General features: G+C 38.8%; 1 protein-coding gene across 7 annotated transcripts; it reads right to left on the bottom strand.

The window, feature by feature from the left end:
- Nucleotides 1-315: 315 nt before the first annotated feature.
- On the bottom strand, nt 316-5658 carry LOC104789285 (protein BLISTER). 7 transcript variants are annotated; one of them, XM_087457366.1, is made up of 14 exons: nt 5182-5638; nt 4426-4930; nt 4240-4323; nt 3761-4155; nt 3354-3473; nt 2969-3034; nt 2610-2720; nt 2328-2404; nt 2012-2079; nt 1812-1925; nt 1491-1675; nt 1272-1340; nt 867-1028; nt 316-780 (listed from the first exon to the last, which is right to left on the bottom strand). In XM_087457366.1, exons 1-14 carry the CDS (start codon nt 5233-5235, stop codon nt 700-702), a joined length of 2091 nt encoding a protein of 696 aa, XP_087313492.1. In that variant the 5' UTR covers nt 5236-5638; the 3' UTR covers nt 316-699. The 7 variants fall into 7 exon arrangements, 3 of the variants coding, with proteins under 3 accessions (XP_087313492.1, XP_010513313.2, XP_087313501.1); XR_015561338.1 differs by having other exon boundaries at nt 2012-2175; nt 3761-4323; nt 5182-5636; XR_015561337.1 differs by having other exon boundaries at nt 1222-1340; nt 3761-4323; nt 5182-5636.
- Nucleotides 5659-12976: the final 7318 nt, after the last annotated feature.

Below are 12976 nucleotides of genomic sequence, written 5' to 3'. Positions count from 1 at the left end.
GTTGTTCAATGAGAAACCTAGGAGTTATTATGAAATGTGTGATATAAATACCATCTTTTACTATATGACCCATATTTCTCTTTCTCTTGTTGGTGGGTGGCTCCTATACTATATAAAAGTTTTTTTTTTTTTTTTTCTAACTCTTGGGTATCAGTCAATTTATAAGTGAGTAATCGTCTAAATGAACTCCTGACTATTTCCGAGTGAAACAATAGTTTTTGCAACAATATAACCGATGGTAAACACTTCTGTTTCATATATTTTTATATGAATACCTATTTTGCGCATTGGGAATTATCAAAACTCAAAAGCACATTTAGTTTAATCAAGTCTTCCAATTATACGAGGTAATATCCAAAACCATCCAAATTGTTTTTTTTTTTGTTGGTAAATTATATTTTGGCTAGGAACACTTTAACTTGGCTTTATAATCAACAATTACAAAATTCAGTCCAAAACAGTAAAACTCACTCATATAACATCTCTCTCGCTCTGTTTGAGCTTCCGTGTCTCTATCCATTTGGAACTCTTCAAGGTGTCTCTCACTATACCACTTTTGCTCAATCCAATGAAATCCAAAATTTAGGATCAAAAGAACCAAAATGAACTTCTTCCAAAACTAAAGGAGAAGAAGCAATCCATGGCTGTGCCCGGGATATACAGAATGGCAACAAGGGTCACGACTGAGCGAGCCACGCATTAGAGAAGCTTGCTTGTCCTTCTTTTCGACGGTCCTCCTGGGAACATCTTCATAATCCATCCTAAAACCCTTTCGACCACCTTAAGAGAGAGATGTCATTAGTCTGTAGTCTTTCTCAGATTGAAGTTTAAAACTCTGAACACACAGAGATAGAGATAGAGAGTACCTCATCGCCTTCATCTGCAATCGGTGTTCTCTCTTGAACAACATGAGAATCCGGCTGCTGCTTTTCAGGTGAAACATTGTCTATGGCCATCTTTTGTGCTGTTAGAAGCTCTAACCTTTTGGTCTGTGCTTCAAGTTTTCTGGATAACTCTTTGTTCAGCTCCTATGGTTAAGAAACATGAGAAATATTATTAATGACTTGGGGATCCAGGATAACACACACAAACAATAGAATGCAACTTACAAAAGACCCAGAGAAAATAAGGACTAAGAAGCATAAGAAGAAGAAATCTATACCATATAGAAAGCCTAGTCAGAGAACTTATGTAAGATGTTACGGTGACAGAAACTCTTACTGAAGTCAAAGAAGACATGTTTTTAGCCCCATGAATTAATGTTAATGTACCTGCACCTGCGCACTTCGAGATAACTCAGATGACAGTGCTTGCACGAGTTCTTCCTTCTCAATTGCCAACTGCAACAGTAGAAACAAAATGATCATCACGTGATTATCTAGATTTGAGAAAATGATAGCACCTTCAGAATAAAAGTATTTATTCTCACAGCTAAAGAAAACTTTTAAAATAAAGAAGAAAACAACAAATAAATAATCCATAAAAACTACCTCAGCAACCAGCGTATTAATGTTATGAATCACTCTCATCTGATCAGCTGGGACGCTCAATGAAAAACCTTCAAGAGTTAATTGTCCAGTTTCAGGAACGATAGCTGTATTAGATGAATCACTTTCAAGCAGAGAAGTGGAATCTGTTTCCTGGTTGAAACTCTCTGGCGTAGTATCTGAGATTGCTGCAGCAAGAAACCAAAGAGTCATGGGACTGGTGAGAAGTCAATGATTAAACTTGAACCCGAAGATGCAAATATATGAGTTAAGACTTCCAAAAATACGCTTCAAATTTCTTAAATAGTGTGCAAAGACCACTACCTAGACCTTCTGTAGAGGTTGACGCGTTTTTTCGGCTAGTTGAGCTTTTACTCAGATCAGTGGATTTTCCACCACTAGAAGCTTTCTGTACCATAGTCTGTAGGACCTTCTTCTCTGAAACAGTAGATGCAGAATATAAGATATATACAGAATTGTTCAATCACATTACTTTTTAGAGGAATAGATTTCAATGTGAATACCTTCTTGAAGAGCTTTAATAGTAGATTGTAAATCTTGACGATCTTTCTCTAGGCTCTGTAATTTTTTCCTATAAAAGTTGACAAGTAATTATAGGTAAGATAAAACAGATTTAATAGTAGATTGTAAATCTTGACGATCTTTCTCTAGGCTCTGTAATTTTTTCCTATAAAAGTTGACAAGTAATTATAGGTAAGATAAAACAGATCCCAGAAAGCCATCAAAGTTACAGACTGAATCCTTGGTTCTTTTTGGATTAAACATCATGTAAAAAGAAGATACGGACAGGTATATATAACAATACAGTAAAGAGCATACTTGTAAGATAACATTTCTGCTTGTGCATTCTCCAGTTCCCTTTCCAGCTTTAACTCATTAGATCTGAGTCTGAGAGCCTAATATATTTGTTCCAAGAAAATTTAAGCTAAACAGATGTATATAAGCATCTGAAGGTAGAGGAAACAGATATCTTACAGCTGAAATATCCAAAAACTAAACTAAACATGTCCTTTCACACATTTGCAGCTAAATGAGCCAAAAATGTTGGTTTTTTCTAAAAATATAATGTGATTGTAAGAAATAACATCCAAAGCCAAATACCTTATCTTCCAAACTGATGACTTCAGAAGCCAGTATTTGGGAACGCTCATCAGCAGCATTACATTCTAGCTGTGCATTTGCATACTCAATCCTGACAGACTCAAGTTCCCCCTGGACAGAATTAGTGTTAAATCAAGTAACAGATTTTAAGAAATCTAGACAATAGCTCCAGTGGATGAATGAACATGGCATACAAATACTCATTCATAATCATACTCAAAATTTTGAGAGTCGTCAGTAAATATCAACCAATTTGATAGCATACGAATGTAGCAAAATGCAACATCATGCTTTACTAAAGTATACTGTTCGAGCATCTACAACTGGAATTTGAGAGTTCAGATGTAGTTAATACGTACCATTTGGGCTTGGATCTGTTCATATAGCCTCTCCATGTCATCTTTTAGTTGGTTGACAAGACCTCTCTGTGTGAGATAAAAGCGAGAACAAGTATTACATAAAACATTGGGAGGATCTGGGACTAATATAACGGTCAGTAAATCATGTCTTATAGCAAACAATATATAACATCATGCACTCTCAAGAGTAGATCAACCCAGTAAATGTCATCAAGAGCATAACGCTTTAACAAGAAACTCAAACCACATCCGTTTACATCATGAATAAGGACCCCAAAACCACATGACAGTATACTCTGGCTAACAATTAAGCATGATAAATGGTCAAAATTCCTTTCTAGTATAGGGGCAATATCCAACTAGGATGCCACAAGGTTGCATGTACCTGCTGGTTATAAGTGTCTGTCATCGAAGAATTTTCTGATGCTAAGGATTCTGCCAGCGCACGTGAAGCATCAAGATCCCTTTGCAGTGAAAATTTTTCTTGTGTTAAATCCTCAATATGCTACAAATGAAAAATCGAAACCGCGGCTCAGAAAATTCACAGGACAAGAGGATGTACGAAACAGTGAAAGCTAACATCTTTATAATCAAGGACCAATGCAAGACAAAGTAGGAAGATTATTATCCACCAGAAAGAGGCATCAACTCAAAATCTTTGACAATTTGGTTGTCTTCATATAACATCAGATCAATTCCCCACCGAATTTTTCTATATGAGAAGACCATACTAAGTAGCATATTGACAATACATTGACAAATAATATATGGTGCAAGAAATAAGTATCCTACCTGTTCCAGAGCAGTAAAATCATCATTTTGTTTTGGCATGGAGAAATCAGTAAAACCTGGCATTACTCCATTGGCAGCAGGATACAAAGAACTCCGGAATTTTTCAAATGGATTAGGAGAATCATATGCTCCGCTTGTCAAAGATGGTCCATTACTGTCTCTTTTCCCTGACATATATTGGAGCGAAGATGGCCCAAAACCATCAGTGCCAGTTAGTTGGGAAGCACTGGATGTAACCAAATCTGCTTCAATCTCAGGGTGTTGATATTGAGTTTGAGTCTCTCGAGCTCTTGAAATATTGAGGGAATCAAGGAAAGACGGACGAGATCTCTTCACAGTTGCTTCACTTTTAGCTGAGTTAAATGGTGAAGAGCTTGTGATATTTACACTGTAATCTGAAGATTCAGAAGGTCGAGATGATGTGTCTGGAGAACTAAACAAATAACTGCTAGACAAAGTAGGCTTCTGCACAATGCTACCTCCTCCTAGTTCACCACTTCTCTGTTGGTTTTTGGAAACTTCGTGAAAAGACCCTGCCATCCTGGTAGTAGGTTGTAATGAGTCTAGCAACCAAAAAAAAAGAAAATATTAATTAGGGTTGTTCCCTTCAAAGGAACTGAAAAGAAAAGACACTACTTCATCAATCTCATATGATAGGCATGTACCTTTTCTTGGTGAGATTAATCCACCGCCATGAATGAAACCATCCATTTGCATCGAGGTTGATAGCAGAGAGCTTCCAGAAAAGGGAGATGTGCCTTTAACAACACCATCACTTTCTCTTAGAGTAGAAGCACGATCAAAACTTCCACTCGATTGCATGTCTATATTGCTATAAGGTACAACGTCAGGCCTATTATTCACTGTTAAGTCCTGTGTGGAACCAATCAACTCTAAGCTATTAGAAAAATCAAGTTTTCCCACTGATTCCTCCTGACCATCATCTTTTTTACTTCCATCATTCGGTGTTGCTATATTCGAAAATGATAAATTATGTACATGGGTTTCAATAGAGGAAACTTGATTGAGAGGTCCATTAGGCAGAGATGCAAGAGGAAGAGGTCCATCTGAATCTGAAACACTTTGCTGGCTATTATCAACAGGCTGCTGTGTGGTAATAGTACTTTGTGATGCCTTTTTAGCTGCTTTTTGTTTCCGAAACTGCTCAAGCTGCAATCCATAACAACAACAACACGCAAATTTAGGCATTCATCTCAAAAACAAAATAAAAAATCTCAATTTTGGATTGCATGCGTTGATACATCAATCTCAATTCCAACGGATTATATAATGAAACGGAGACTAATGATCAGATAAACCCAGAAGAAAAAAAAAATCAATTGGGACTCAGTACCGACAAATTTTTAGGGGCAAATCCAAAGTAACGATAAAATCAAACAATGAAGATGATGATCTCTGACCTTACGGCGTCCAGCTTCAGCGACCACTTGCCTACGAGAACTAGCTGATGCCATTGGAGAAATCTCGCAGTTTTCCCCTCCAAATGCTTTCAAATCAATGTTTTTTTAATCACCATTGATTGAATCCATTCATTCCCAATTTAAAAAAAAAAAAAAAATCGCCCGTTGTTATTATTTGATTATTGTGAAGGAACTCCAAAACCAAAGAGCCCCTCCAGATCCTGACGCATAGATCGAGATGAAATTTTTGGGGGTGGGAGATCTCGAACAAAACAAAATTTGAAAAAAAATCTATGGAATTGTCAAACAAAAGGAAACAAAATTAGGGTTTTCGATCTGAAGGAGACGAGGAGAAGAACGAAGCTTTGTTCGTGAGAGACAGAGAGAGAGAGAGAGAGAGAGAGAGAGAGCGAGAGTTATTATTAATTAAAATATTTATTAGGTTCCTTTGTTCTTCAGATCTCTCTGTTTTTTTCTGAAAAAATAATTTACATCTGTGATTTTTCATGGGCAAAATTACCGTAAAATCGAACCGAACCAAACCAATCCGTAATTAACTGATTCGGTTCGAATTCGATTACAAAACAAATGAGGAATAAGTTTGGTTCAGTTCTACAAAACCGGTTGGTTATTTTAATTGGAGATGATCATTTGGTTAGCTGTTTGTTTTATAACCCCACTTTGTTCAAAAAAAAAAAAAAATGAATAACGAATTTTGTTGGAGATGGAAAACTAAGAGTAGAAGCAAAGCTTATGCATGTCGGATAATATGTAAATGACTAATGAGAGTTAATTATGTTGCTAGCAGGAAGTTTTTAAAGAGTACTGTACAAAAGTACGTGAAAAGAAGTAGTTTTGACTTTTACTGAATACTGACTGTATTTCTAGAATTAATTCTTCTACACATCGATCCAATGTGAATCAGAGTAACTCTGTAACTATATATCATCCAATTCCTGAAATCCAAGTTATGATGAGAAGCATAAGATTCGTCTGTTGAGGCAAACTTATTAAAAAAACATCTTAGATGAATGAAACCAAAAAAGGTTTACCCTTGCTTCCAAAAATTTCTTTCATTTTCTACGCTTCGTTTGTCGTCCTAAAGTTAAGGAGTCCCTTGAAGTTATTATTAAAATTTGTCGATTTTATAAAAACATGAGTAGAGAGTTTGGTGGGCTGTCGTCATGTTCCACGGGCCACATGGATGTTGTTCATGTTCTAATCTTTTGTGTCATTTCGTATTATATGTTTACGCCTCCATCACTACTAATTTTAACTATTTTTTTCATTCTTAATTTTCCTTTACATTATTAACTGATAATCGAAATAACCGAATCGAACCGACTCAAAGAATCCAACATATCATACCTATACTAATTTGATTACATGCTCAACGTTACTTTGGAAAAAACAAAAAAAAAAGAAGGATGGATTTTACAATAGTCATGAAATCTAAATTTCACCAACGAAGCATGTCTAACATCGATCTCTCTAGCAACGAAAGCGTCGACTCCTCCGCGCCACGCTCTCCCGCAGCTCACATCGTGCCTCCTAGACCGACCATATGGAAGCGCACCCGTTCAAGGACGAACCAGCTCCAAGGCGTCAACAGAACTGAAGCAGCTACGGTCAAGGACGCAACACTCACTAACCGCGTAGCCGTAGGCGCCACGCGCATTGCTCCAACCAATGGCGTAGCCGTAGGCGCTACGCCCCGTTCGTGTAGCCACTGGCGTCTATCCAACCGACCGCAAAACCGTAGGCGCTACGCGCGTCGCTCCGACCACCAATGGCATAGCCGCAGGCGCTACACTCCTTAATCGCGGAGCCACAGGCGCTCATTCCTCAAATGGGGTAGCCGTAGGCGTTACGCCCCCCTATTGTGTAGCCATAGGCGCTACGCTCCTCATTCGCGGAGCCGCAAGCGCTACGCTCCCGAATCGTGTAGCAGGTGGCATCGCTCCAACGAGTCGCATAATCATAGGCACGACACGAACAACATCTCATCCCACATACCTCGCCCATACGCAAACATTTATCACTCACAGCGAACAATCACCGATATTCTCCACGCCCGTATGAGAGCAATCACACGCGACCGCAAGCTCACTGACATCAATGCGTATCACCTAGCAACGACTTCGCCAACGTAACTCGTAATGGTGACCACGACAACGTATCTCGTAACGTCGACCTCGTCAGCTATCGAGCACACCACCGTACGCCATGCCACCATGCATCAGAACAAATCGATACATCGAAACTTGTTTCCAACACACCATGACACATCAGCCATCTCGCCAAGTATCGTACGATCTCGTAAACCATCAGCCATCTCGCCAAGTATCGAGCCATCTCGCCAAGCATCAGCGCGCCTCCGTACTCGCCATCTCGCCACCAAGTGCACGATCTCGCCACTCTCGATCTCGCAACTCTCGCACGATCTCACATTCTCGATCTCGCAACTCTCGCTCGAGCTCGCCACTCACGATCTTGCACTCTCGATCTCGCAAGTCTTGCACGATCTTGCACTCTCGATCTCGAAACTCTCGCAAGATCTTGCACCCTCGATCTTGCAACTCTGGCTTGAGCACGCCAAGCCCATGAACCAGCACGTTGGAGCAAATCTTTGAGACGCCATTCAAATGATTATCGCAATCTCATCCACGTCTCGCCAACGCTTCACCACCACGCCAATAGCCTATGCACGCTCCCACTCCAATACCCGCGAGACCTCACCACGCCAATACGTGCCATCGTCCTCCCGCTGGTGTCCCCAAGTATCGCTCCATGCGGGTCCCGTAACGACGAGTACGCTACAATCTCGAGCAAGCCATGATCCCGACCTCGCCAACTCTTGAGCATGCCACAATCTCAAGCATCATGACCTTGACCTCGCCAAGTCTCGAACACTACAATCGGACACGCTTAGGAGTTGACGTATCGTCACGTGAGCCATGACACCTCCGCGTCAACTACAACGCCATCACGCGGACAAATCACCTCCACTTTGACACGCCCTAGGATGATAAGGGTGCCACCATCACAATCTCGATGTAATCACACTATCTCCTGCGTACCCACGCCCAATGCGGCAATAAGCCATTCCACGTATCTCGCAAACACACCATTGAGCACGCCTCCAAACCTGGATCCGCAAGCCGCTTTGTACACGCATACGAGGGCACAACCACTTAGCTCTCAGCCTTGTCCAGATTTATGTGTGTCGCCACACATCAAGGAGAATTCTCGCCATACTTGGCACAAAAAAAAAAAAAAAAAAAAAAAAAAAAAAAGCTCGACAATATCGAGCTCCTGCTTTAGCATTCTTTTGGATATGATTATGTCTAAGAACTCACAGGATAAGCCGGACGCAAGAGCCACACCGATGAGTTTTTGGGCAATGCTGCCTTGCTAAGGATTAGCTTACACTTCGTCGCCCTTGCCAGGTGTACAATTATAAACGCGTTCCGCATGAATGCAGTGGTGAAATAATCCACAAACTTTACTTTTGTAAAGATTGAAAGCCGAGTCCGTACTCGCAAGCGCTCCGCATGGGTGCAGTGGTGAAATAATCCATGTCCTTACTTCGGTAGGACATTTTAAGCCGAGCCCAGACTCGCAATGAGCTAGCAGGAAGCGGAGTGAGTAAGCCGAGACCCCAACTTGCACACACGCAATTCCTGCAGCACCCACAGGGTAAGCCGGTCACGCGTACCACACCTAAAACAGTACGACAAGTCCGTCTTGTCTACTCAAGACGTTTCGGGGAACAACATATCCAGGGTAAGCCAGGAGACGTTCTGCACTGATCTAACCCCTGTAAATAACAATATACCCCTGTAAATAACAAAAACTTCGCTTCTCTATTTTGAGGATAATTTCGCAATAATCTAACTTTGCGCGACAAAAATCAGCAATAATCAACTTTTGCGAAGATCATCAATAAAATATGAATGACCAAGTTCATGAAGCAACCGAGTTCGTAGTAACAAAAGAAAAAAAAAACAAAAAAACACAAAAAAAAAACAAGAACAAAAGTAATAATCGATAATACGAAGACGCGTCATTATTGAGCAGTCTCGTCGGCGCCTCCGGAAGCAAACTCCGGGAAGGGCTCGAGATCATCTTCACACCATGGCTTCACGTCTAGACGCATTTGCGGAGATCATCTTCCCGACATGACTTCATGTCTAGGTGCAATCACAAATGTCATCTCGCCATTTCATATGTGTGCCTTGACGCCACGACGTTCCCATATACTCCTAGCCATGTCAAGCCATATCATCGCACCGTCCTGCTACACGCGCACGTCTCGACTCGTACGAGCTCGTCAGTTTCTCCGCAAGCGGTGATCTCATCAAGTGGTGACCCTGCCAACTTGATCTCGCCAAGACACGACAACGTCACGAACTTGAGCTCGTCAAGGTCTCGTGTGCAGAAGTCTCGAGCTTGCTGCAATCTCGTATACAAGCTTCGAGCTCGCCATTCTCTAGCTCGGCAACTCCTGAACTTGACGCTTTGTAGCTCGACAATCTCGAATCCGCAACACGGAGCTCGTCAATCTCAAACTCGCAAGATCGATCTCGCTAACCCTCGTACTCGTCATCGCGATCTCATCCTTGTCATCTCGCCACTAGAAATACGCATTCCCGTACGATATCCATTGCGTCACCTCGTCAGCAAAAGCCTCGATCTCGCAGAGTCTCGATGGCATAAGCCTTGACCACGACCAAAAAACCAAGACACCAAGGCAAGTCCTTGAGCACTCCATCTCGCACGCCAACCCTCAAGCTCGTCACCTCGTGGCTCGCTATCTCCTCGATCTCACCGACAATCAGCTTGCCCATGAACAACGCGTATCACACCATCACGCCCCCACGCATGCTCGAGCACACTTATCATGCGCAACAAGCTATCTCGCAGACGACATAGTCTCCACCACGCCACCGCGCGCTGCAAAGAATTAGCAGTTGGCTCCTATGCGCCATCGTCCTCCACTGCGAACCCGTTGGCGCCCCCAAACATCGCTCCAGCTGCATCCTGCAACGGTGAACACACCACGGTTTTGACCACACCTCGTATCAAGCAGCTCAGCGACTCATGTCGAACAGCTCTGCGTCTCGTATCAAGTCGCTCCATGCCTCGTATCAAGTTACTTCACACCTCGTATCAAGTCGCTTCACGCTCCGTATCAAGCTTGACGCCTCGTATCAAGTCGATTTCATACATCAACAGTACCAAATCATTTATATGATAATTGTCAAGAGTGAGTACAAACATGTTCTCAATATACCCACATTGCACTCACTTGTTGATATTCCAATTGTCTATCCTTTTTTAACTAGAGATATGTGTAAAACACAACCTCGCATCAATGACCTCCACAAAGAGAGCTACACATTTAGCTGTTTGTTGTCCATATATCTCTACTTCTCTATTGTGAGGCACAACACAATCATGCATTGTTTATACAGATTGAAAAAGCTCTTAAACATATTTTTTTTCTTTTTCTTCTTTCAAGGGTAGACACCAAAGAGGCAAATCACTTTTTATAGTATTCGTTTTTAATAGCTAAAACTAGCTAACCAAACTAAAACCAAATGATCATCTCCAATTCACAATCTTTGAAAAATAACTCAAATAACAAACCAGTTTTGTAGAAACAGAACCGAAAAGAATTTGTTTTGTAATCGAATTTAAACCGAATCACTTTAGTAGACAATTTGGTCCGGTTCGGTCTAATGTAATTTTTCCAGTTGGTGCTATACAAAAAATGTGACATCTTATACTATTAAAAGGGAAGCATTTTTAATAAAAAGACATAGAGTTTGAGATTATTACAATGAAATACCATTAAAAACAGAATAAAGATCATGTATAACTCAGAGTCAAACAGATATTATATGTGATAAGTTTAGCCAAAAAATCGGAACCAAACAGACTGATATTTAAGTGTATTATCCGTATCCAAACATATATTCCAATAATTGGGGTTTGCGTACAGGGATATATAACATAAAACTGAAAAATAATTTAAGGAAAACAAAATTAATTTCTACTAAACACAAAAATAGGAACTACCATCTACGCTATTAACAAGACAAGAGAATCCCCTAATCGACGCCAACAATTATAATGTGATTTTGTAAAGGTAACAATATATGGATACAATTTTATTTTATGAATCTATCATAATCTTTAAATTAAAAAACAATAATTAATTATATATTCCGCATATTTAAAATTTACCATAACAATAACAACTATAATGATATGTAATTCCCTAAATTTTTCATATCATATACTGCGATTTCAAAAATCTAATTATATATAAAACCACTGAAATATTAATCACAAAGTCAAAAATCCAAAATTTAAAGAATATTAACTAATATGCATATCAAGATTGTATCATAATCCATATAAACTTCTAATAACTTTATGAGATTCCTAATTTTGCTAAATCTATTAATTACTAATACGTTAATATCTAAATTTGAAATTTTAAATTTAGAAACTCTCCATAAACTTCTAATAACTTTATGAGATTCCTAATTTTGCTAAATCTATTAATTACTAATACGTTAATATCTAAATTTGAAATTTTAAATTTAGAAATTCTCCAAAGTAGTTATATTCAAATCATCGTAAATTTAGGAACTTCCAAAATCTTTTTGTTAAGAATTTTATTCAGAAAAATATATAGTTTCATTTTATAGAAAGTTAGGTGAATGAATTTCAAAAAATATTCTGGAACCGACGAACCTATCCTATAAATAATAAATATATTTATCGTGTGAGTTACTGATCTATATCACTCTCAGTTCACCAAAAACTATCACATCCCAAGAACCAAAAAAGTACTCACAATAAAGATTTGATATAAAAAATGAAGCACCAGCAACCAGCAGTAAAGTCGTCAAACATTTCAATACGTCCTCACGGTTACAATAAAGATAATACATATGTAGAAACAATACACTACACAGTTACGAGAACCCCTTCTAAATTGTTCTTGATGATGAAACTGTAAGTCTCTATATATGATAAATTTTATAATCAATTGTATCTTTCTTATAACTTACTAATGTTATATGTTTTAATGTTGTTTGTTTACAGAGAACAAAAATGAATTTTGAAGTGAATAAGACAATTGAGTACAGTTTCTGAAGGTTACACTTATGCAATATCTTACGAACCACCAAAAGAATTTTTTTTTTTTCATTATTCTTGTGATTTTAATTAGTTTTTGTTCTTTGTGTTTAGTTTATAACTCATCCATCATCATCGTTTTTTCCTTTTGTAGAGTTCATGGAACAAACTTTTCTATTTTGTTCTATTAGAAATTATAATTGGTTGTAAATTTTATATACTTATCATGTATGGGTCATGTAACTTAATTAGTGTCTATGGTAACTCTTCTAAACATACAGATTGAACAAAAAAAACGTTTAATATATCAAATATGGGTACTTTCTTGAATCATTAGACTGTTTTCTATTTTTTTTTGTTGGCATCATTCGAGATTAGGATTGATTGCTCAATCTTTTGGTAAAACACTCCTTATTATAACTTAATCATGTCATATGAATATATGATATGTGTTTTGATCGGTTTCTCTCTTTTACGTGTAATATGTAGGTCCCGTAATATGTATGATATAATTTTCTGTCTATAGCAATCACAACTGTCGTAACAATATCTGAGATCTTGAAGAACAATCGAGTGATGGACTCGCATCAGAAAAGAGTAAGTCAATTTACTCAATTCTCTCTTCTTAATTACCATCAAT

Source organism: Camelina sativa, chromosome 1 (assembly GCF_030686135.1).
Source record: "Camelina sativa cultivar CO46 ecotype springtype chromosome 1, ASM3068613v1".
Lineage (NCBI taxonomy): Eukaryota > Viridiplantae > Streptophyta > Magnoliopsida > Brassicales > Brassicaceae > Camelina > Camelina sativa.
This window is presented reverse-complemented; position numbering and strand designations above follow the sequence as displayed.

Bases quoted from the DNA above. Each gene is read 5' to 3' on its own strand.
- LOC104789285 (XM_010515011.2), bottom strand. From the start codon at position 5,235: ATGGCATCAGCTAGTTCTCGTAGGCAAGTGGTCGCTGAAGCTGGACGC. The intron at 2,080-2,327 runs GTATGCTCTTTA...CAACTTTTATAG, and splicing joins GCAGAAATGTTATCTTACAA to GAAAAAATTACAGAGCCTAG. The intron at 1,676-1,811 runs GTAGTGGTCTTT...TTCTTGCTGCAG, and splicing joins AACCTCTACAGAAGGTCTAG to CAATCTCAGATACTACGCCA.